The sequence below is a fragment of the Ambystoma mexicanum genome, chromosome 6q, assembly GCF_040938575.1.
Source record: "Ambystoma mexicanum isolate Mex_15411 chromosome 6q, UKY_AmexF1_1, whole genome shotgun sequence".
In the NCBI taxonomy this organism is placed as follows: domain Eukaryota; kingdom Metazoa; phylum Chordata; class Amphibia; order Caudata; family Ambystomatidae; genus Ambystoma; species Ambystoma mexicanum.
This window is the reverse complement of record NC_090937.1, coordinates 126,123,646-126,149,318: the sequence shown is the minus strand read 5'-3', so window position 1 is coordinate 126,149,318 and position 25,673 is coordinate 126,123,646. Positions and strand designations below refer to the sequence as shown.

Here is a 25,673-nt window from a genome sequence, read left to right as displayed (position 1 = left end):
GAATAGCCTCAGCTCCAAGGGTATTCACCAAGGTACAGGCGGTGGTGGCAGCACACCTCCGTAGGGAGGCAATCCCAGTGTACCGTTACCTGGACGACTGGCTCATTACTGGGGAGTCCCCCCTAATTTTCAGACAAAATATCCAAAGAACCATCCACCTACTCTTTCAATTGGGCTTCTCCATCAACAAGAAAAAGTCAAGCCTCGTGCCAAGCACCTCCAAACAGTTCCTAGGAGCTGTCCTAAATACTCAAGAGCGGTTGGCCTTCCCGTCGCAGGAAAGAATTCGAAATTTGTTGCTGCAAATTCCTAAATCAAGCTGGTCGCCAAATAAGGGTGCCCAAAGCAATGCATTTGCTAGGCATGATGGCATCTTGCATTTACCTAGTCCCCCACGTGCGCCTGCGCATGCAACCCATGCAGGAGTGGTTGGTGAAGGTGGTCTCAGGCAAGCGGTCAGTGGGGCGATCTAGTGGTCGGTTCGCCAACACTAGTACAGAATCTTTGCTGGCAGACGAGCGAGAATTCGAACGAAAGGGAAACCCTTCTACGACCCAGAGGTTCAGGCCGTCGTCACAACAGACGCCTCCTTAACAGGGTGGGGAGCTCACTACCTTCACCGCACAGCTCAGTGGCACTGGCCTTGCAAGGTGGCTCAGAACCACCTCAATCAGCTGGAACTTCTAGCAGTATTCAGAGAACTTCAAGCATTCGAACCCCTCTTATCAAACCAGTCAGTGCAGGTCCTTACAGACAGCACAACTGCAATGTTTTACATAAACACACAGAGGGGTACTCGTGCACAAAATCTGTCCAGGATTGCCCAACAAATTTGGAAATGGGCACTCCAATGGAAGATTTACCCGTCAGCCCAACATGTTCCAGGGAAAAACAACTCGCTAGCAGACTCTGAGCAGAGATCCCCTTCCCGAGGAACACACATGGCGACTACACAAAGACGTCGTAGTACACCTCTTCTCTCAGTTGGGTTTCTCCACAATAGACCTATTCGCCACAAGCGAAAACAGTCAATGCCCAGACTTCGCGTCCAGGTTCCCCCAGCCAGGCTCCAAGGGGAACGCCCTGTGGATGAACTGGTCAGGGATATTTGCCTACGCTTTTCCATCAACCCCTCTAACGAGGAAGCTGGTGAACAAGATACACAATGACGCTTAGCCTAGTTGCTCCTATGTGGGCAAGACAACCATGGTATCCACATCTACGCAAACTGGCGATGTGCGTTCCCATCAAACTCCCGTGCCAGTACAACCTACTCACCCAGCACAAGGGGCTAACAGTGCACCCGTAGCCGCACTCAATGAACTTGGCAGCATGGCTCGTGAGGTCATAGAGTTTGGACATCTCTACCTGCCACTGAGATGCATGGATATCTTGAAAGAATCAAGAAAAACGAACACTAGGCACTGTTACTTTGACAAATGGAGAAGATTCGTAATTTTGTGCCAGACTAAACAAATCAACCCTATAGAATATACACCTTCACACATTCTAATTTATATGCTCCATTTGCTAGATGCAGGGTTAGTATTCAACTCCCTAAAGGTACACCTGGCGGCTTTGTCAGCCTACACAACCTCTCACAATAAGGTCTCATGGTGGAAAGTACCAGTCATCAAAGCATTTATGGAAGGGATAAAGAGACTCCACCCTCCAATTTCTAGCCTACTGCCAGGGTGGGACCTCAATGTGGTACTCTCTAAACTAATGGGACCCCTTTTTGTGCCTATGCACAAGTCTAGTCTCAAACACCTGATTTATCAAACTGCCTTCTTAGTACCTATGACTTCCATAAGAAGGGCGAGTGAAATTCAATATCCTTTCTTTGTCAAGACAAAGACAAACTGGTTTTACGTACTCATCCTAGGTTCTCACCGAAATTCATCTCCAAATTTCATGTAAACCAGTCAATTGAGCTACTGGCTTTCCTCCAAGAACCCAAAAGCTCAGCTGAGGTAAAACTCCACACACTAGATGTGAGGAGAGCGGTCCTCTACTACGTAGACCAGACCAGACCGCTAAGGAAAACATAAATTGTTTGTCTCCATAGCGCCAGGCAGAGAAGGTGACCGCATTTCTAAGAATTCCATCTGTAAGTGGATAGATGTATCCAACTGTGCTATTCCCTATCAGATGAAACACTGCTTTTTACGTCCAGGGCTCACTCCACAAGAGTTACAGGAGCCACTCTGGCCTTCATTGCAAATGTCCCCTTAGATGGTATTTGCAAAGCAGCTACATGGAGCTCTGTACATACCTTCACTCAGCACTACTGCATTGACACTCATTCCAAGACACATACAGAAGTGGGACAAGCGGTTCTAAGACATTTATTCGCTCATGAACCTTCTCACATCCCAACTCCTTCTTCCGCTGCTCGCTAATCTATGCACAGCATGTGATCTAAGCAGATGCCATAAGCCTCAGAAGGGATACATTACTCACCGTAATCGTATTTCTGATGCTTGTATCTGCTTAGATTCACATGCGACCCACCCTTCCTCCCCTCGCAGAGAAGGCGCATGGATACTTATGAGCTTGTCTGATACGTATCTGCTTGGATACAACTGTACTCCTGCTACCTAATGTCAGAAAAATACAACCTTAGGGACCTACCCGCATGAGGGATCATGGGTACAGGGGACATCACACTAGGGATAGTATTACTGGCACGCGACACGCCCTATTCGATGTCCCTTATTGAGTTTCGTATATAGGATACATTACTCGCCGTAATCGTATTTCTGATGCTTGCATCAGCTTAGATTCACACGCTATACATAGGCCGACATCAAGTGGAAGCTGCAGAGTATTACAGTTGTTGTTTTCAAAATTCGAAAAGGGACGTCGACTGGGTGTGCCAGTAATACTATTCCTAGTGTGACGTCAACTGTACCCATGGTCCTTCACGCGTCGAGGTCCCTCAGATTGTTTTTTTCCACCATCGTGAGCAGACGCTTATCGCAGAGTTCACTTCGGCTGACGCCATTTGCTCATGACAAATTATAATTGGAATACTCTTTCTATCCTTTTCCTTACTGACTTTGGGGAATTCATTGATGCGGTGGAAAAGACAACCGTTGGACGAATTCCAGGCTCGACAGACCCTTTAGGCCTTGGCAGGCCCACCGGGCCTAGGCCCTTACAATAGGGAGAGTGGGGGTGGTCGTTGTAGAATGCATTTTCCCCTCCCTTCCCATTGTCGCCTGGCTGCCATCCCCTTTTAGACATGGATAGAACCCATTTAAATTTTGACCCACGTGCAATCAAAATTCCCGTGGATAGACCAGCACTGGGTGTGCAACTTGTGTCTAGCATGCGACCACGACGAGGGGCATTGTCGAGCCTGCAAACTCTTCAAACCAAAAACTCTTCGAGACCGGAGAACGAAACGCTGGGCCCATCACGCCATGCAGGCCGAGGCCGCCATGGACGTGGAGTGACCCTCCAGTGATGGCAGTGTCATAGTCTTTACAGACAGCGCAGGGCCACCGGCCCCAAGAGACCTGGCCGGGCGCTCTGTTATGGGGACGACACCCAGCGGCGAAAGCACTCCCACTACCCCCGTCACTAGACACACATCCCGGGGCAAGGATTTGACACCGTCGACCAAACGCCCAAATACGGCGTCTACAAGGGGGAGATCTACTGAATCCCTGTCCTCTGGACACTTTTCCTGATCGCCCCGTGACAGGCCCCGCAAGTCTAAAGACGGTCAAGACGCTTCCCCCAAAACATCAACCCAACGTCGGATGACGAGGCGGTGGTCCGCTCCAGTGCCAAAAGTTGACATCCTACGTCAAACACGACTGTAGGCTCATAAAATACTTGTTTATCTCACCTAGTAAAAAAGCCGGTCCCTGAGAGACTGCTGAAGTCCAAGCACTCCAAGAAATACTCCTCCAAGAGCCCAAATCATAAAGATAAGTTAAATAAGGACAAATCTACCCCTACTACTAGGGGAAAAACACTCTGTCCCACAAGAAGGTTCATTGGCAGAGGCCTCAAAGATCAAGGGCCAGTCTGCACCCCAGGGCCATATTACACCCCTCAGTACCGTGTTGTCATTCTCAGCTTAGCCCAATGGACTGTGGAAGACATAAACAGGGTCATGACTAGAATGACCTTTAGGGCCAATTCCTTCAGAAAAAAACCACAGGCTTAACAAAACTTTTAAGTTGCACCTCCTACAGCTGAGGCTTCCAGCATCCAGCCTCCAGCTAAAAAGAATCTTGTCCTGAGTCTCTACATGTGTTAAGTACAGTCCAACCGGTACTAGGTGATCTGTATGATGTTCATACAGACACAGAGGATGATGATGAAAACTACCAGCAGTCTGATCATTATTATTATTATTATGATTATGATGATTAGGAGGAGAAGGTGTATACCCTGGCCTCACTAATTCATCAGGACTCACCAGTGGTTAATCAGCCTCTCCATAACGACAGGTTAATAAAAGTAGCTGAACGCTTTGGTATCCAAACACAAGAAACCCAGCTAGACATAGACTTTGTTGAAGATATTTTGGGAGACAAAGAAGGCTGCCACCCAATTCACCCCAATTTTACAGTGTGTCCAAAGGAGGATTCAACCTTTCCTAGAGACACCAAACCGGACACGGGCAGTAAACCCACCGGTAGAGAAACATTTCCACCCAGCGCCATCTGACCCGCTCTGTCAGGGGCCAGCTTAAGCCGGATTTGCTCATGGTTACCACAACCTGTAAGAGGGCAGGGACACCCCTAGCCTCTTCAGAGGCACCCCAGATAAGGAGAGCAAAAAGCTCTATACTGTAGGGAGGAAGGTAGCGAGTTCGGCAGCTTTTCAGACTAGAATCGCCAACAATTCGACACTGTTGGCAAGGTATTGCCACAAATGGGATGAAATAACTACCCTAATAGCTTCTGCTCCCGAACCACTAAAGTCGCAACTATCCCTGGTAGCAGCTGACGGCAAAGCAACTTCCAGCTGCGTTCTTAAATATAATCTAGATGCCACAGATAATGCAGGCAGAATTATTGCGGAAGGGACCATAATCAATCGCCACGCTTAGCTACGCCAGTCTGGCTTTAAGCTAGAGACCCAGGCTACGCTACTTAACATGCCGGTGGAACCGACAGGCTTATTCGGCAAAGCCGTAGAAGACGCCCAAAGTCTGCCAAAGAGGAATACGACAGCCTGAAATCTCTGGGCCAGCTGACAAACCGCCAGGCCAAAGGGGCGGTAGCAATTTCCGCCGGTTTCATGTCAAACTCCATAAAGGGCTCCGGTTATAGACAGGGTCATAATTCTTGCTGGAATAACAACCAGGGCCAAGCCTCACAGGGTTACCAAAGAGGTCACAGCCGATCTCGCGGCTGGGGGAGGTCCTCCACATCTAGAGGTGGAGGTACAACCCCTAAGCAATGACTGCCCGCTACAGGTTCCCTCCCATGTCTCCCCAGTAGGGGGGCGCATTTCACACTTCACCCATGCATGGGAGGGGATTACCACAGACAAGTGGGTGCTATGGACAGTAGCGGGAGGTTATTGTGTGGAACTCATCCAAAAACCGTCCCCCGTGTCAGAGAAAATCAACGAAGGAAGAACATCTCAACCTTCTCGAAGAGATCAACGTGCTGCCTCTCCATAAAGATCGTACAGTCGAACGAGGTAAACAAGGGTATTTATTCAACCTACTTACACCCTGCAAACACTTATGTAAAGCCACAAACATTCTGCATGACAATGCTAAAGCAGGGAGACTACATGGAAACACTGGATATGAACGATGCCTATTTTCATATTTCAGTGTTCCAAGCGCACAGAAAATACTTGCATTTCAAGATAACAAACCAATTCAAGGTGCTACCCTTCGGAATAGCGTCAGCTCCAAGGGTATTCACCAAGGTACTGGCAGTGCACTTATGCAGGGAGGCAATCCCAGTGTACCCCTACCCGGATGACTGGCTGATCAAAGGGGAAATGCCTTATCTTTGCAAACAAAACACACAAAGAACCATAAACCTTCTCTTCCAATTGGGCTTCTCAATAAACGAGAAAAAATCAAACCTTGTGCCAAACGCAACAAAACAGTTCCTAGGAGCCGTCTTAGAAACAGAAGCAGGCTTGGCCTTCCCATCCTTGGAAAGAGTACAAAACATTCTACGGCAAATACCTCCGTATCAAGCCAGTCGCCAGATAAGCATACGCAAAGCAATGCGTTTACTAGGCATGATGGCGTTGTGCATATACCTGGTCCCGCATGCACGCCTACGTATGCGACCCATGCAGGAGCGGCTGGCGAAACTGTGGTCTCAGGCAAGCAGTCAATGGGACGATCTAGTGGTTGTTTTGCCAACTCTAGTACAAAACCTACGTTGGCGGACAAAGGAAACCCTGTTAAAGGGAAAACCCTTCCACGAACCGGAAGCACAAGTGATAGTTACTACAGCCGCATCACTCTCCGGGTGGGGGGCACGTTACCTTCAGCTCATGGTCTGTGGACTCGCATCGCGGCAGAGAATCACATCAGCTGGCTGGGACTCCTGGCAGTATTCAAAGCGCTTCAAATATTCGAGGCGCAACTGATGAACAAGGCGGTTCAGGTCCTAACAGACAGCAACACTGCATTATTCCATGTAAACAAACAAGGGGGCACACACTCCAAGTTTGTCCAAGCTGGCACAGGACTATGGAGATGGGCACTCAGACCCGGGATGATTCGATCCTCCCAACACCTTCCAGGGGTACTCAAAACTCTAGTGGACTCTCTAAGCAGAGATCCCCTACCAGAGCAACACGAGTGGCAGCTAAACTCAAGTGTCGTAGATCACATCTTCTCTCGGTGGGGTTATCCCACGCTGGACTTGTTCGCTACTGGAGAAAACAAGCAATGCCAGACTTCGTGTCCAGGTTCCCCCTACCAGGCTCCAAGGGGAATGCCCTATGGATTAACTGGTCAGGGAGATTTGCTTATACTTTTCTCTCCCGACTCCCTTAATGAGCAGGCTAGTGAACAAGATTCACAGAGAACAAATGACGCTCCTCCTAGTTGCTGCCATGTGGGCAAGAGAGCCATGGTATCCACATCTCTACCTAAGAAACCCTCTGCCGACCCTTCCTGCCTGGCCAACTATCGCCCAATCTCCATCACTCCTTTCCTGGGCAAACTCCTGGAAATGCTGGCCATCTCCCAGTTTAATCTTCACACTGAATCTGTTGGTTGTCTCCATGACCATCAGTCTGGCTTCAGAGCTGCCAGAAGCATGGAAATTGCTCTCCTGAACATCTGTGTAGACCTGCTCTCCAACCTTGATTCCAACACCCCCTGTGTCCTCATCTTACTTGATCTCTCTTCTGCCTTTGACATGGTCAACCATGCCATCCTGCTCAACCGTCTCCGTGATAACCTGGGTTTCACCATCAGGCCCTGGCTTGGCTGACCTCCTTCCTTGCCGATCGACCCTCCCAGTTCCAACTTGGGTCCTTCCTCTCCTCTATCTCTACCTGTGGTGTTCCCCAGGGGTCTAACCTCTCTTCCCTGGCTGTTCAACCAATACCTGGCACTTCTTGTCCACCGCATTGCCGCTCTCTCCCCCAACTTTCAGTGCTATGTGGATGACACTCGACTCATTTTCAGGCTCCCTTCCTCCTCCTTTTCTCCTTCTCTCCTTCTCTCATCTCTGACTGTCCGCCATCCAGGAGTGGTGCGCCGCCAATGATCTCTGCCTTAATGGCAGTAAAACCGAGGTCTCCTAATCGGCACACCTGCTCCCTCCTTTCCTGTCGCTCTCTGGCCGACCTCTCTTGGCCCTCATCCTGCTCCCACCTGTGAGGCTAAAAACCTTGCGGTCATCTTCAACTCCACACTTTCCTTCTCTCCTCACATTTCAAATGGATTGTGTCCTCCAACGCGTTCCACATCTTTGACATGTAATGTCCACAGCTGTGCAGTTCGGAAACTTTTTCAGCAGAGGGCGTCCTGCGTCGATAGCGTCGGTCCATGTCCCTCGAGGGCCTCTGTCGAGGACGACTTCACAGGATGTTACAAATAGGACGCACGGCGCCCATAGCCTCAATTACGTTTTTTCCATGAATGTGTTATCTTTGTGAGACTCGGCGCGCCTCGTGTGTTTTCTTCATTGAAGAGGTCTTTCTCTTCGACCCCCTCAGACTCTGCAGTCCAGTTTCAAGACCTGCCGGGACTGCAAGTCCAAGATGTCACTCACTGACCCCCACCACCGCATTTGTTTGTGGTGCCTCGGCGAGTCGCATTACACTGACGACTGCTCGAAATGCCAGTCGCTGACTGCAAAGGCATTGCGGGAGTGGAAGGGGAAGCTCCAGGTAGGTAGGGGCTCGAAGCCTGTTAAGTCCGGGCTTCCAAGTCCAAGGGAGTTTCCACTGATGACTTGAGGGGCTACTTTCTGCGTCGTAAGGAATCCCGGGGATCTCGGTCCCGGAGTGGTTCCCGCCACTTGTCTTCCTTGTCCCGGCACTCGCAGAAGTGCCGTCACCGGTCGCCTTCCCCGTCGTCCTCAGAGGATGGTGCCTCGAGGAAGGATACTTGCCCTACGAAGTCCTAGACTCCGGAGGAAAGGGCAGCGTTCAAGAAATCTATGATGGCGATTTTTCAATCGCAAGACACGAGTCCGGTCGCCTCTTCTGACGAAACCAGCCTGGATCGGTCTCAGTCTGTGGCTTGCACGCCTTCGGGCTCTGGTTCACTGCATGACACACATCGGGAGCCGTTGAGGTCCCGTATGGCCAATTTTTCGAAAGGTGGCAAGAGACGTGTCTCTAGGTCTCGGTCCTCATTCCCAGCGAGACCGCCGCAACCTATTGAGGGCTCAGGGCCGGCATTGACTCGTTCGGCGCCGTGTCCGTCCGATTCGGACATTGACGCCTTGCCGTCGTATCAGCCCACGTTGCCGTCGGCACCTGTCTCGACGTCGAAGCCTTCAGCGATCTCGACGTCGAGATTGTCGACGTTCTCGACATCAAAGCCTGCGGCGCTATTGGCGCCTTTGGGAATTTTTTCTCAATTTGCCGTTTGAGTACCCAGAATTTGTGGATCCTCCAAGAAAGGCTACATCTAAGTCGTGAGGCCGGTTTTGGCCTCCAGGCCCTCTTTCTGTCCCCAGGCCTGGGTTTCAACCCCTTCTGGATGATATTTTTGAAGAAGAGGAAAGGTCTGAGGTTGAGGAACCTGGTGACCTTGATGATGCTCCAATTTGTTCTGGGGACAGTCAGTTGGAGGAGTTGAGACCGATCCTCCATGATGCAAGTGGACTGAACACTTCCCTGGAAGTGGAGTTGGGTAGACCTGAGCCTGGGGCTCATGCAGAGTCTTCTTATAGGAGACTCCCGGCACGAGTCTCGGAGTATCTGGGCGGGTCTAGTCCTCCAGAAGACTGTGTGCAAGATGATCTGACGGACATCTTGGATCAAGGTCCGTCCTCTGACCCTGTTCCTCTGACCCTGTTTTGTCATTTCATTCTACCTTGCAGAAAAGGGTGGCAGCTGCTTGGCAGTCCCCAGAATCTCTTCCGGCTGTGAATAAAAATCTTACTAAGGAATACTGCCCTTCCGTTGGCAACACCAACTATTTGTCTACTCACACCACTCCTGAGAGTTTGGTGGTTTAGGCGGCTACGGCCTCCTCGAGGCAGGCGGCATACCCTACCATCCCTCTGGATAGGGACGACAAGCGCTTCGACGGTTGGGCACGGAAGGTGTTTTCTGCTGGGAGCATGGCCTTGAAATCGGCCAACTCCACGTGTGCCTTGGCAAGGTTTACACGCATTCTGTGATCTTGTGTTGCTTTTGCGGCTGAGCATATTCCCGAGGGGTAAGAAAGGGGTGGTTTCCTTGCTATCGTGCAGGATGGCAAGGATGCCATGTGTGAGGCCCTTCAGTCGGGTTTGGATACGTCTGACAGTGTGAGCCAGTCCATGGCTGCGTGCACAGTTATATGCAGATTTGCGTGATTGTGGAAGTCTGGGTTTGCTCCGGGTTGGGCAAGCCTGTCTTCTGAACATGCCCTTTGATGGAGCTCATTTATTTGGTGGCAAGGCTGACAAGAGCTTTGAGAGGTTGCAGACGTCAAAAGCTGCGGCTAAGTCTTTAAGTGCTGCAGTGCGTCAACCTCCGCCTGTTCGTCTTAGGGGACTGCAGTGGAGGGGAGGTTTCTTTTTGTTTCTACTCCTCCTTTGGTAGAACGAGAGGGGCCGCCAGTCAAAGGGGCCAACGAAAAAGTACCCGCGGTGGTCGCTGAAATCGTGGTACCAAAGCCGCTCAGGCAGCTGCCTCTTTACCTTCAGGCACTGCCGCAGCCGCTTCCAAACAGTCGTGAGGCCATGTGCCATGGTTCGCCGGTTGGGGGAAGACTGTCTCAGCATCTCAAAGAATGGCGTGCCATTACTTCAGATGCGTGGGTTCTGGATACCATAGCCCACGGCTACTGTCTTCCCTTCCTTCAGCGGTGTCACGACAATCCACCGGGGAAACACTCTTTGAAGAGTCCAGATCCACTCCTTGCGCACAGGAAGAACCTGAGGTTTGTGGCTGGCGACTCGCACTTTCAGTTTCGGGTCCTTCCGTTCGGATTGACCTCCGCCCGACGGTCTTCACCAAGCTCATGGTGGTGGTGGCAGTATACCTCAGGCGAGGGGGGATTCACGTCTACCCCTACCTGGACGACTGGCTGATCTGAGCGCGCTCTCCCGAGCTTGCTTTGGATCATCCCAGTGTCACCTGCCGCACCCTCGACAGGTTTGGCTTCTCCCTGAATTTCAAGAGGTCACACCTGACACCTTCCCAACAGCTCCAGTACATCGGGGCTGTGTTTGATTTGCCTCCCAAGGTATGGGCTCACCACATTGTGCAGATGGTGGAAATGTTTCTACGTGCCCAGAGTCTCCCGGCGTTTGAATTCTTAAGGTTGCTCGGCCTCATGGCTTCCTGCATTTTTCTGGTGCCAGAGGATAGGTTGTGGATGAGATCCCTGCAATCGGTCCTCAAGCTGCAGTGGTCGCAGTTCTCTGGCAAGATGACGAATCCTGTTCCGATCCCATGCTCGGTCTCCCAGGACCTTCTGTGGTGGGTGAATGAAGGGAATCTGATGAGGGGGGATCCGTTTTGGCAACCGTGGCCGGAGTTGACTCTGGTGACGGACGCTTCCCTCACAGGATGGGGCGCTCATGCCAACAACTTGACCCCCAGTGGTCGTTGGTCTCCATCAGAGTCCAGACCCCACATCAATCAGTTAGAGCTGAGAGCCATCAGGCTAGCCCTGAAGGCTTTTCTGCCCTCGGAATGGGGGAAGTGTGTCTTGGTCATGACGGACAACACAGTGGCCATGTATTACCTCAACAAAAAAGGGGGGGGCAGGGTCACTCTCGTTGTGCAGAGAGGCAATGCAGCTCTGGTTCTGGACCATCCAGCAGGATATTTCGGTCTCGGCAGTTCATCTGGCTGTCGATGAAAATGCAGCGGCAGACGCTCTGAGCAGGCAGAGCACAGTTTCTCACGAGTGGGAATTGGCTCAGGAAGTCCTTCAGGAGATCTTCGCCCTTTGGGTAAGCCCACAAGTGAATCTCTTTGCCACTAGTGCCAACCGGAAGTGCGAGATGTTCTGCTCAATGAAATTTCCTCCAAGAGGAGCCTCAGGAGACGTGTTTGTGGTGGATTGGTCATTCCCACTGCTGTACGCGCTTCCTCCAGTCCCCGTCATTCCTCAAGTGTTGCAGAGGTTACGGAGGTTCGGTTCCCACATGATCCGAATTGCTCCGGATTAGGTCAGGAGAGCATGGTACCCAGAGCTTCTAGAAATGTGTGTCTGCCCTCCACGCCATAACTCCCCCCACCGCCTTGAGTCAGAAGGTAGTTCTTCCATCTTTCTACCCTCCTCCTCATCCTGCTAAGGAAGAGGAGCGTCTCCATCGGTTAGATCCTAGGCAAGCTCTCAGCTTTTACATTTCTAGGATGTCCAGGGTCAGAGTGGACGTCTTTGTAGGATATGCTCGACACCGATTGGGCAAGGCTGTTACCAAACAGACCTTGTCCAAGTGGATTATCCTTACCATTACAGAGTGTTACCGGTTGGTGGGTAAAGACCCTCCTGAAAGGTTGAGAGCTCATTCCACTAGGAACATGGCTACTTCCACCGCCCTCCAGCAGGGTGTTCCTATTAGGAATATTTGTGATGCCGCTACTTGGGCTTCAATCCATCCATTTGTAAACATTATTCCCAGGATACGATCCATGGTCAGGATATGGCCTTTGGGAAGGCGGTCCTTTATTCCGCAATCAAATTGGCTATTCTAAATTCTGTTCCCTCCTCCATTTACTTGTACTGCTTTGGGAGTCTGCCAAAGATGTGGAATGCGTTGGAGGACACAATCCATTCGAAGAACAAGTTACTTACCAACTGGTAACGTTCTTTCGATTGGATGTTCCTCCAGCGCATTCCACATCGCTCTCCCAGCCTGCCTCTCTGTAGAATTTCGTATGCAATTGCAGATTCCGTTTTCGCAAGGCTAAATGCAGTCCAGCAGGCATCAGACTGGTGTCACACATTCTGGGGGGAAAACGTAAACTGAGGCTACAGGCGCCGTGCGTCCTATTTGTAACATCCTGTGACGTCGTCCTCGACGGAGGCCCTCGAGTGACATGGACCCGACGCTATCCATGCATGACGCCTCTGCCAAAAATGTTTCCGAAGTGCACAGCTGTGAACATTGGATGTCAAAGATGTGGAATGTGTTGGAGGGACATCCAGTCGAATTAACGTTGCCAGTTGGTAAGTAACTTGTTCTTCTGACTTCATTTAGTCATCACACTACCCGCTGCACCTCCTCAGAGGTGTTTTTCCTTTCCTCTCCCTCCCCCAGAAGCTCACTGTCTCCAGAGCTCTGGTTCTCTCTAGGCTGGACTACTGCAACAGCCTCTTTCTAAATCTTCCTGCCTCCACTTTCCGCCCTCTGGAACTCATCTAAAACAGGACTGCAAGACTTGTCCTTGGCCTCAAGCCCAGGGATCGTATCTCTCCAGGACTGAAATCTCTTCACGGTTTCCCAGTGGCGGTGAGGATTAAGTTCAAAACCCTCTGTATTGTCCACAAGGCCTTCTATGGCCTGGGACCTCAATGCCTTCAACTCTCTCTTCCTAAATATCTTCCCTCTCAGCTCATTGCTCATCCGTCTCCAACTCCCTGAGGGTCAGTTGCTTCTCCAAGCAGCAAGTTGGTGGTAGATCTTTCTTCTGCTGGGTCCTCCCTCTGGAACTGCCTCCCTACCTCTCTGAAACTTGAGGAGAACCATCTCTGGTTCCGGAAGCACCTCAAGACCTTCCTCTTGGCTTCTGCTTTCTCTCCTCCTGTCCCTTGCTGATTTCCTGGCGGAAACTGCACTTGTTACCTGGCTACCCTCTGATCTCGGGCCCAGGTCCCCTCCCCGCCAGTTGCACACCTGCACTGCCCCCCTGGCAATCCTTGCACTTGGGGGATGTTTCTGTATCCCTACAGCCCCTACTAGCACTTTACCCCTGATGTCTGTTCTTACTCTTGCACTTGCCACCAGCTGGCCACACTTTTATTTATCGTCTTATTTATTTACTGTTAGCCTACGCACTGCCTTATTTCAGAATCCAACGAGCTCAGCTAAGGTAAATCTCCACACACTGAATGTGAGCTGGGCCCTTTACAACGTAAACAGGACCAGACCGCTGAGAAAAACAGAACAACTGTTTGTCTCCGTAGCACCAGGCAGAGAGGGAGACCGCATTTCCAAAAATGCCATCTCCAGATGGATAGTCAGATGCATACAACTATGCTATTCATTATCAAACAAATCACTGCCTTTCACACCAAGAGCTCCCTCCGTAAGGAGCACAGTAGCTACTCTGGCTTTTATCGCAAATGTCCCCTTAGACAGCATTTGCAAAGCAGCTACATGGAGCTCAGTACACACTTTCACTCAGCACTACTGTACTGACACCCATTCCAAAGCAGATACACAGGTGGGACAAGCGGTTCTAAAACATCTATTTGCCGCTGCTCCTTCTCACAACCCACCACCTTCTCCTAATTCTGCTTGCTAATCTATGCATAGCATTTGATCTAAGCAGATTCCACAAGTCTCAGAAGGGATACATTACTCACCGTAATCGTATTTCTGATGCTTGTATCTGCTTAGATTCACATGCGCCCACCCTTCCTCCCCTGAGCGAAGGTGCATACATGTTATATGAGCTTCTCTGATATTTATCTGCTTGGATACACCTGTACACTACACTTCATGCTACCTCATGTCAAAAACAAAACAATCTGAGGTACCTCGACGCGTGAAGGACCATGTGTACAGTGGACGTCACACTAGGGATAGTATTACTGGCACGTCCTGTGTCGACGCCCATTTTCGAGTTTCGAAAAACAAACTGTAATACTCTGCAGCTTCCACTAGATGTCGGCCTATGCATAGCATGTGAATCTAAGCAGATGCAAGCGTCAGAAATAAGATTATGGTGAGCAATGTGTCCTCTATATCTATATTTCTGAGGCTTGTGGAATCTGCTTAGATCTCATGCTGTGCATAGGCCGACATCTAGTGGAAGCTGCTCAAGTCCCTTGGCCAGTTAACCAATAAACCCCCTAACCAGAGAGGGAATAGTAATTTTCGTCGCCCACGCGGCCAAAATTCCCAGAGAGGATCTAACTATTCACAGTGGAACAGCCAACAGTCTACCCAGGGTTACGGCAGGGGTAATAGGAGAGGTCGTGGTAAAGGCAGAGGCAGCCCCAGCAAAGGAGGCGGCACGCCTCCACCAAAGCAGTGACGCTCAGTTCAGGGTCCCTTCTCACGCAACCCCAGTAGGGGGACGCATTTCCAACTTCACCAGGCTTGGGAAGGGATCACATCAGACAGATGGGTGCTGTCAACAGTATCCACAGGGTACTGTATAGAACTAATGCAGCATCCCCGGAACCATCCTCCACGACAGAGAGTACACTCTTTAGAACATTAGAAGATTCTCATCGAGGTGATCGCCATTCTGCTAGAAAAGGACGCGATAGAACTTGTCCCGGGACACCAGGTAAACCAGGGTATTTATTCAACTTACTTCCTTGTGCCAAAGAAAGATTTGACAATGCGCCCAGTATTGGATTCACGGCCTGCCAACAAGTATGTCAAGCCCCAAAGGTTTCGTATGACTACGCTACAAGAGGTAATCCCCCTCCTAAAAAAGGGGGATTACATGGCAACCTTGGATATGAAAGATGCCTATTTTCATATTTCCATGTTCCCAGCGCACAGAAGGTACTTGCGCTTCAAGGTGGACAGTTGGCACTACCAATTCAAGGTACTGCCCTTCGGGATAGCTTCGGCACCAAGGGTATTCACCAAGGTACTGGTGGTGGTGGCTGCACACCTACACAGGGAGGCAATCCCGGTGTACCCTTATCTGGACGACTGGCTCATAACGGGGGAAACCCCAGTAATTTGCAGGACAAACATTCAAAGGACTATCGACCTCCTCCACGAATGAGGCTTCTCAATCAACGAGAAAAAGTCAAGCCTGGTGCCAAGCACCTCCAAACAGTTCCTAGGAGCAATCCTAGATACTCAAGAGGGGTTGACCTTTCCTTCAGAGGAAAGAATTCGGAATATACTACTGCAAATTCCGCAATATCAGTCCGGTCACCAAATAACGGTACGCAAAGCAATGCGTTTACTGGGCATGATGGCGTCATGTATTTACCTGGTCCCCCACGCGCGCCTGTGCATGCGTCCCATGCAGGAATGGTTGGTGAAACAGTGGTCTCAGGCAAGTGGTCAGTGGGACGATTTAGTGGTTGTTTCGCCAACACTAGTACAAAGCCTTCACTGATGGACAAGAGGGAATCTTGCACAGGGAAAACCCTTTTACGATCCCGAAGTACAGGCAGTAGTCACTACCGATGCATGTCTGACGGGGTGAGGAGCTCACCATCTCCACCACACAGCTCAGGGTCTCTGGTCTCCCTCAGTGGCCAAGAACCACATCAACCTGCTAGAGCTTCTGCCAGTATTCAGAGCGCTTCAAGCCCCACCTACTAAACCTGTCAGTGCAGATCCGGACGGACAGCACAACAGCCATGTTCTACCTGAACAAGCAAGGAGGGACTCGTTCGCCAAATCTGTCCAAGCTTGCCCAGAAAATCTGGATATGGGCACTCAGACGGAACATCTTCTTGTCATCACAACATGTTCCAGGGGAGCTCAATTCCCTAGCGGATGCTCTGAGCAGAGACTCCCTTCCAGAGGAACACGAGTGGGTTCTACACAGAGAGGTCGTAGAAAATATCTTCTCTCAGTGGGGTTTCCCCACTATAGACTTATTTGCCACAAGCGAAAACAAACAATGCCCAGGATTTGCATCCAGGTTCCCCCAACCAGACTCCCAAGGGAACGCCCTGTGGATGAACTGGTCAGGGATGTTTGCGTACGCTTTTCCACCAACTCCTCAACAGGAAGGTGGTGAACAAGATGAACAGAGAGTCGATGACGCTCGTCCTAGTTGCTCCCATGTGGGCAAGACAACCGTGGTTCCCACACATACGCAGGATGGCGGTGTGCGAGCCCATCAAACTTCCAGCCTGGTACAACCTACTTTCCCAGCACCAAAATCAAACAGTGCATCAGCAACCCAACTCAATGAACCTGGCAGCATGGCTCCTGAGGTCATAGAGTTTGGACATCTCAATTTACCACAGAGGTGTATGGACATCCTAAAGGAATCTAGGAAACCAAACACAAGGCACTGTTACTTTGACAAGTGGAAGAGATTCGTTATCTGGTGCCAGAGTAGACAAATCAACCCAGTTGATTGCACTCCTTCCACTATTGTTAAATACATGCTCCACCTGCTAGACGCAGGATTGATTTTTAACTCGCTGAAAGTACACCTGGCAGCCCTGTCGGCATACACCACTTCCCAAAACAAGGTCTCGTGGTGGAAAGTACCAGTAGTTAAAGCCTTCATGGAAGGAGTAAAGAGACTTCACCCTTCTATTTCAAACCCACCACCAGGGTGGGACCTTAATGTGGTGCTATCTAAGCTCATGGGACCCCCTTTCGAGCCCATGCATAAAAGCAGTCTCAAACACCTGACTTATAAAATGGCCTTCTTAGTAGCTATTACTTCTATAAGAAGGGTCAGTGAAATTCAGGCTCTGTCAGTGCAGGATCCCTTCTTTACTGTCCATAAAGACAAACTGGTTTTACGCACACACCCTAGGTTCTCACCTAAGTTTATATCTAAATTCCACGTAAACCAGTCCATCGAGCTTCCGGCTTTCTTCCAGGACCCTCAAAGCTCGGCTGAGGTGAAACTACACACCCTAGATGTGATTAGGGCGGTCCTCTACTATGTAAATAAGACCAGACCGCTAAGAAAAACAGATCAACTGTTTGTCTCCGTAGCTACAGGCAGGGAGGGGGATCGCGTCTCTAAAGGTGCCATCTCGAAGTGGATTATTAACTGTATCCAGCTGTGTTACTCACTCTCTGAAAAAACTCTGCCTTTCACGCCAAGAGCCCACTCTACTAGAGGCATTGGGGCCACTCTGGCTTTCATTGCAAATGTACCCCTTGACACCATTTGCAAAGCAGCTACTTGGAGCTCTATTCATACTTTTACTCAGCATTACTGCATTGACACCCATTCCAAGGCAGATACACAAGTAGGACAAGCGGTTCTAAGACACTTGATGCTTGTATCTGCTTAGATTCACATGTGACCCACCCTTCCTCCCCTCTGAGAGAAGGCGCATGGTTGCTTGTAGTCTTACCTTTCTATCTGCTTGGATTATCTGTACTCGCGCTACTCCTCATGCTACCTCATGTCAGAAAAAATACAATCTGAGGATCCTAGACGCGTGAGGGATCTTGGATACAGTGGACGTCACACTAGGGATAGTATTACTGGCACGCCCTGTGTCGAAACCCATTTTCGAGTTTCGAAAAACAAACTGTAATACTCTGCAGCTTCCACTAGATGTCGGCCTATGCACAGCATGTGAATCTAAGCAGATACAAGCATCGGAAATACGATTACGGTGAGTAATGTATCCTATATATATCTGATCATCCAACCAGATGGGCTGAATAATCAAGGGGATTTGGTAAAAAAAAAACCTGATCTAAATAGTGGGTGTATTTATGGTTTGGCACAATTAACTCTATCCCAGAACAGACAGATGTGCTGTAAATAAATGAGCAAAAGGATTTGTCTCAGATTCAAACCATGCATTCCTTCCCTCTTCGATTACTAATCCTAGGGATTTCCGTAGAGAGCCACCATGAGATCTCTCATAGTGCCTGTTGTGACACGTAAGGAGGATAATCTATCACTGAAAAGCTCCAAACCTTGGAATCTGAATAGGGTTATCTTGGCTAATAGGATCTCTGCTGACCACATCCTAAGAGGGTCAAGTAGCATAACATTAAGTCTTAATAGATAAAGCCTCCAGAGGTAGCAGTTGCCCTGATCTACATAAAACCTCTTGTAGTCATCTGGAACAAGGTAACTATGAAGTATCCGAATACCAGGCTTCTTTAATATTGACAGCATATCTGGCTATTAGCACACATTTGATTAAAAATGGGGCAGTTATTTTAACAGCAGAACTTGTATAAAGTTGTTAGCTCAAGGCGCATTTTTGCTCTTATCACGTAACTAATAATCTGATAAAGTGGGATACTACCTTTATTGGTTTTGCATGGGACCAGGGGATATTGTAATTTACAAGCTGATCAACAGGGTTATAAGCAACAATGTGTTTTCTCCAAGTGTTTTGGCCCTCAGCAGGCTTACCTTTTACCCCACCGTATTGTGCCCTTGATTCATAAGAAAATGTATGGCATTGTCGGAAGGGTGTAATCAAAATGGCCACTGCATGTATAAATAAAAGAATGGACTCTGGTGTTATATCACAGACAAATCTAAAATAAATATCTGCAGAAAGTCTGATTTAACTTGAATTCTACGTAGAATAAAAAGCAATTTGTGCAGTTTAAATGCATAGAATTCAATTTGATTGACCAAACGCAGTGCAACAGTCCCCGAGTTTAAAAATATCTCACTTAAGCCTTGGTGCTCAAAGCTTGGCACAATACCAGGCATTGGGTGTCCGGAAAGCCAAAAATGGGACCATTATGGTGGGCTGAGGGCCCTTCATCCCCATCATTGCTTCGGCCTGAGACGGCTAAGGCTTTTGGCACCCGCCATGCAGCTGGAAGTAGCCTCTTATATATACAGTGGTTAAAAATCATCGAAGGGAGGCCCAGACTGGTCAGGGGTGCATGTTGCTATGGCAACCAGGTGCAAATGTGTGAAGCCACAGTGCGAGCTGATAAAATGGCATAAAGGAGCATACAGTGGCCGGCCTGAAGTGTCGGGCTGCTAGTGTAGGAGCAGTGGGATGCTGCAAGGAGGACAAAGGAGGAGGCAAACGAAGGCTAGTGAGCAGGCAACAGGAACCGTTCCACCTAGCACAGCCAGACAGGAATTACACATTCGGAGTGAGTACCAGCAAATGGTGCCCCGAATTCCTTCTTTGGGATTGACTGAGCCAAGTGGCACGTTGTTTTAAGGGTCAAAACTGATTAATCACAACGAGCTGAGTGTCTCGTAATGCTGCTTGCTCTGTTCATGTGAAAATTGATGCCAGTGATTTGAGGGCCCCAATCAAAGTTTAATTGGACCAGGTCAGTAATCCAAATAAGGTGAATGCCATACGACTTCGACAAGTCGAAGCATTTGGGCCATTTGTCAGAATATGGCAGGTAGAGGTGGACCATTTACTTCATTAAAATCACACATTTGCAGAACCGATATGAATTATTTAGTGAAACAAGATCTTGCTCCTGAGTGTTGCATACGTATTAGGAGGTAAACATTCTGTTTTCAATCAGTCTTAATTTTAAACTTGGTCAAATTGTTGGGTTCACTAGATACGCATACTGAAATTAAATCTAGCTTTCAATTAAGACATGGATGGATGTATATGTTCAGAAACAACCAGTGGAAGTACAAAGGGGGAGGTACAGTTTTAGTTTAAGTAAAAATACTTGTTAATTGGGTCTTCCAACCTCGAAAAATCTAGGTCTTATCCTATCAATTGCTTGCAATGCCTGTATGTTTTGCTTCCAGAGAAACTGTTTTTCATACCTTTGCCCTGCACTCTATTTCCCCAAGAAGGAATTCCAATTTCTGTTTTTTTTTTTTTACACATTTATGAAAATGTTGAACAGTGGGGGAGTACTCAAATGCCCTTAAAGCTCTGCATTCTTTTTGCTTCAAAAAGAGACTGTAACAGGTACGGACAATAGAAAGGGTGAAGATGCTCTGAAATAAATGTATAAACAGATATGACTTACTTCAATTGAGGAATTCAATTAAGGATTTACAATTCCTTCTTTGTAAACTCACAGATAGTTTTATCAATTGCCCAATACACTGGAAACATATCGCTTCCAGGCCTTGTCAAATGGTATATCAACAATTGACTGCAGCAAGTAGAAGCTAAATTCTGATACCTTACCTCCATTTGCAATATAAACAGTCGTTCTTTTTGTATAGTATAACATCTTTGTATTTTCTTATCTACAGTCTTCCTCAAACGATGGCTCAAAGAATGGCTCAGATTCTGAGCTCGATATAGACAAGCAAGAAGCAGATTTAAAAAAACTACAGCTACATTTCCCAGATTTGGATAAGGAAGTAAGTAAAAGTAAAAGTTGGTATGAATAGACTGGAAAGATGACTTATGTTTATTGAATTTATATAGCGCTTTAAGCCAAAGCGCTTTACAATATAACCGGTACAAAGTGAGAGAAGCCCATTTACAAACATGAATAGGCCATTAGAACGTAAGTAGAACTATTTACAAGGGTGGGGGAGGGTAGAGGAGAGGGTAGGTGATGGGAGTTACAGTGTAGGATTTGAGGTAGGGGGTGAAGGAGGGGGAGTGGTCTAGTGTCCTCATTGACCTTACGTAGTATTTGTTACCAATTTAAGGTCTGGGGGAAGGAGGGGTGGGGTGAAGGAGATGGGCTTTCAGGGAGTGGCGGAAGGATGAGTAGGTGGGGTGGAGCGGAGGGAGTTCCAGTGTAGGGGGGCCAAGAGTTGAAAGGAGCAGAGGCTGGGAGTACAGTTAGGAGGTAGAGGTTTTCTGAGCAGAGAGAGCAGAGGGTGTGGGGGGGGGTAAAATGAGAGGAGGGAGGAAAGGTAGGGGGGGGGCGCCAGGTCCTGGAGAGATTTGTAGACGATTGGCTAAGCCAAGCTAAATAGTCCTCTTTTTAGGGAACGTGTGGGTGAGGACTAAACTATATAAAAACAAACAAAATCCCACAGAAGCCGTTTTTGTGGGATTTTGTTTTTGAGATTTGTAGACAAGACCGAGGAATTGAAATTCCAGTTGTGAGAGGAAGGGAAGCCAGCCAAGTTGAGAGAGAGGGGTAGAAATAGAGTCTCGAGGGCCGAGGAGACATAAAGTACGGATAGAGGAGTGGTAGATGGATTTTAGGGGAGTTAGGTGAGAGACAGGGAGTCCAAAGAGGAGAGAGGAGCAGTAGAAGAGGCGGGAGAAAATAAGGGGGGGAGATTAGGAGTTTGGAAGCATGGAATGTGAGAGGAGCGGATCTTACAGATGTTATAGCGGTGATGGCGACAGGCTCGGGAGGTTAGAGAGATGTGGTTGGAGAAGGAGAGAGAGAGAGAGGAGTCGAGGTGGTGGCCGAGATTGCGGGCATGGGAAGATATGGGGAGGTTGGAAGGTGGAAAGTGGATGAAGGGAGGAGGAGAAAGGGAGAGAGTGTTAGGAGGGAAGAAAAGCACCTCAGTCTTGTCAGTATTGAGGGAAAGAAAGTGAGATGACATCCAATCTTTTATGGCCGTGAGGCAGGAAGAAAGAGTGAGGTGGAGATCAGATGTGAAGGAAGAGAAGGAAAGAAAGAGTTGGGTGTCATCAGCATAGAAGTGGTGGGAAATGCCGAAAGAAGAGATGACTGGGGAGAAAAGGGAGGTGTAGAGAGAGAAAAGAAAGGGTCCTATCGGGGAACCCTGAGGGACGCCATAGTTCAGGGGGAGGCTGGAGGAGGAGCGGCCGCCCCAGGAGACAGTGAAGGATTGATTGGAGAGGTAAGACTTGATGATTGAGTTGATCATTTCCGTTTCTCTGGTTTAGTTGCGTTCCTTTCAATATTTGCGGTTTGCTGGTTCCCACCTATTTCTTGTACCTTTACTCAAAATTTGGATTAGATGCAGTCTGTGATTTTTGTCATGTGCTTGTGATGCATTTTCCACTGTGAACTGTTGCTGGAGAGCATAGGGTTCAGTTGCTCTTTGTTTATTTAAGCTGCGACATATTCTTATCCCAATGGTCAGACTGCCTGTACTGCAGTGAGTGGCCATCACCACAATGGGCAGTTTGGTACTGCCCTCTGGTGATGTCCAAATGTTGTAACTGGAGGACCCATATTTAGTGGCATCTTAGTGGACAAACGGCATGAATTGTATTAGCAGAAATTGATGAGAGAAAGGGTGTTTATTTCTTCTCAGAGGAGACTGGATCCTAGAGAGATGACTAGTTCTGGTAAGGAGGGCTAAATTATCTGCAAGTACTTAGGAATTATTTTTAGTACAATTCCTTGGGGTCCAACCTTACAGCCCCGCAAGGTTGGCACTGATTCTTCGACCCGCCCTCCAACATAGATTGCAGAAATGGGATTATTGAATTGTATGGCTTGGGTTAGGCCGCTGTATAGCCCAGTGGGTACGTTCTAGCACCACTGAGTAGACAGACTGAGCAATTGATAGTACAGTAGTTTATTAGGTCTGTTTGTGGTTGATGGTGGCAATCTTCTCATGCCTTAAAATGAGTATAGGGGCAGATTGGGTGGGTTACAGTAGACCATAAAACATTTATTTTGGTGTTATAATAATTTGTTCAGACATGAACCAAGTGGCTGCACTGTTTAGCCCCATTGGTGCTACTGGTGCTGGTTTGTGTGGCAAACCAGCTACTATATTTACATAATACACTGGTATCACACTAATCCGTTTGATTCCAAACACAGCTCGAATATCACATCCTACTATTCCTTTTCCCCTTCTTCATAACTCCACCCCTACGTCTGTTGCATTTCACCTGATTTTGCATCCTTATATTATCCATATTCCTTTTCCTCAGCAGTCTATGGTCTAGATACCCCAGGTGTGGCACAGTACGCCAAACTCGAGATATGCCTGGCAATTTGAGGTCACTATTGTATTAATTTTGCGCAGTATAAAAACCGGGTAAAATAAGTTAACTGAGTGCCACACAGATTTTCCTGAGGAAGGGTGTGTAACGTGTTGGGAGCTATAGCAGTGCAAATACCAGTGTCCGATAGGTGCTCCTAGAAGTTGTGGTGTATATTTGCTTCTATGTCCTATTACAGTGGCATGTCAATATAAATGCCTTGAGTGTTCTGGTATCTTTCAATCCGATGCTTTTATTCTCTACAGAACACTCCTATGTCTGTATACCGAAAAAACACCTGAGTTGAAGGGGCAGCAAGCTCAGCACTTCATGGTGACTCTAGTTTATTTGTGAGTTAATTCAAAGTAGATTACTGGTAGAGTAAGGGTGAGTACCAACTGGACCACCCATCCAGGGCAGGTATCCAGTTGGCATGGGATTCTTTCAGATCCCATCCAAATACCGGAAAGGGCAACGACAAGCCCACAGAACCGACTGAGAAGCACCCACCGCACCTGGACGGGTGATGTCGGGCAGAATGGAACACAGGTGACACCCATAGAGACAGAGTTAACAACCCCAGCCAATCCCATCCAACATCTTCACTCGCCCCTTAGTTGCTACTAGGTACCACAATGTTGTGGAATTATTGGGATATTGCCAATCACCACACTGAGTTGTGGACACTGGCAGGTGCACTGGCCATTTGAGTGGGTAGGGAGGACAGGTGGGGTTGTGAGCGAGGCTGGTGGAGGTGGGAGCGAGATGAGTAAGGTACACTGAATGCCGGACGGGCCCAGATCAGGACAATGGCGCAGGGTGCCTCGTCCCATCTGGAGAGACTACACTAGCCCAACAGGCCAATTCAGGTTAGGGATGCCAACTAACCAATTCCACTAACAAATTTCCCCCTCTGCATTCACCTCTTTAACTCCTAACCAAACAACCACAAACCTACAGCACAACAAACCGCACAAACTTCACTACACTGCACCATCAAAACAAAAACACACATAGACTAGCACAACAGTACACGACGACTACCGGCCGCAAACACCACAGGCCCAGCCAACTGACCCGCCCGGCTGAGGCCGCCAACAGCACATCACTGCTTTCTTGCACTTTTCCACCCACTAACTCACCCTCCCTTCCTCTTTCAGAGCCGCCAGAGCGCCAGGGGACCACTCCTGTGGTGATAGTGCACAGTACAAATGTCCTTTAACATTAACATCCCTCAAACTCAAACACCAATTGTTTCATTAATCAGCAGCATCTTGCCAACTTTATCTTGTCCAAACTTCTGAAGGACACTATTCAAGCAAAAGATCAATAAGGTAAAAAATAGAAACGCTCCAGAACTTTCCTACATCCCCATTGACTTCCTAAGGGTAGATAATATGGGATGCTATTTTTCAAACAGGCTTGATACCGAAGATATTGAAAATAGCATTACAATTTTGGTCTTTCTGACAAGGGTGTTAGGATGGTTGATTTGGAAAAGGTTTTTATTACAGGGGGCTGGGGGGGGTTTGAGAATGACCTTTTTAAATATTAACTATGTATATTGTCTTTTGTAAATTGTATATTTGTGTAAGGTTAATTTGTAACCAAGAACAAAATAAATAACTTTTTAAAAAAACGTGATTTGTAATATACAAGCAATATTATTACCCCAGTTCAATGCTGCATGTGACATTCAAATTGATGGGGATTTTCTTTCTCAATCATGCTAAATAGTAATTTGATAAGAGGATCATACTCTCATTAGTTTGGACGGTGTTCAGATCTGCTACTAGCACGATAAACCAGTGTGTCTGGACTCATTGTGACTCCCAAGTTATGTGACAATCAAGGAAGAGTGCCTCTGTAACACAACTTTTGTGGCACATTGGAACAGGAAGACGTGTATACTTGTATAAGTCTATCATTGCACTGAACATATTTTATATAGTGAACACAGCCAGTTTAAGATTTGGTGAAGGAGGCACTTACCAAACCTATTTAGGCAAAAGCTGGAGCAGGATGGGTCCTTGGGACCTTGGCCCACACTTAAATGTCTTTGAACAACTTTTTGTTAAACAAGGCCTGCGTTTTCCAGATAAAAGGTGTCAGTCCACCCCAGTATTACTCTTTACGGACAATGCTGTACTTTCTTCTGCAACAGAGTAAAAGGTCACAGCAACTTTGCAGTTTTGATTGTTTAGCAATAATTGTTTCTGTAATCTACCATCAGTGTATTAAAAGATGACATTGTGTCTTGGCTAGTGACAAAGGCTGTTCGATGTCTGTGTAGTTTCCTTCTTAACCCTGCACACAGACTGAAAAGGATGAATGTATAATTGAGAAATGTGGATTCTCTGTTACACCTAACTCTCCCAGTGGTGAA

The 25,673-nt window shown here is 48.1% G+C and overlaps 1 protein-coding gene across 1 annotated transcript in view; it reads left to right on the top strand.

Annotated features, from left to right (window-relative positions):
* Nucleotides 1-25,673, top strand: part of SMARCAD1 (SNF2 related chromatin remodeling ATPase with DExD box 1) — a 1,912,998-nt gene that overhangs the window by 516,612 nt on the left and 1,370,713 nt on the right. The window contains exon 7 of the mRNA XM_069630562.1: nucleotides 20,656-20,766. Within this exon, the coding sequence (XP_069486663.1) occupies nucleotides 20,656-20,766 (111 nt within the window). The remainder of the gene's footprint in view (nucleotides 1-20,655; nucleotides 20,767-25,673) is intronic.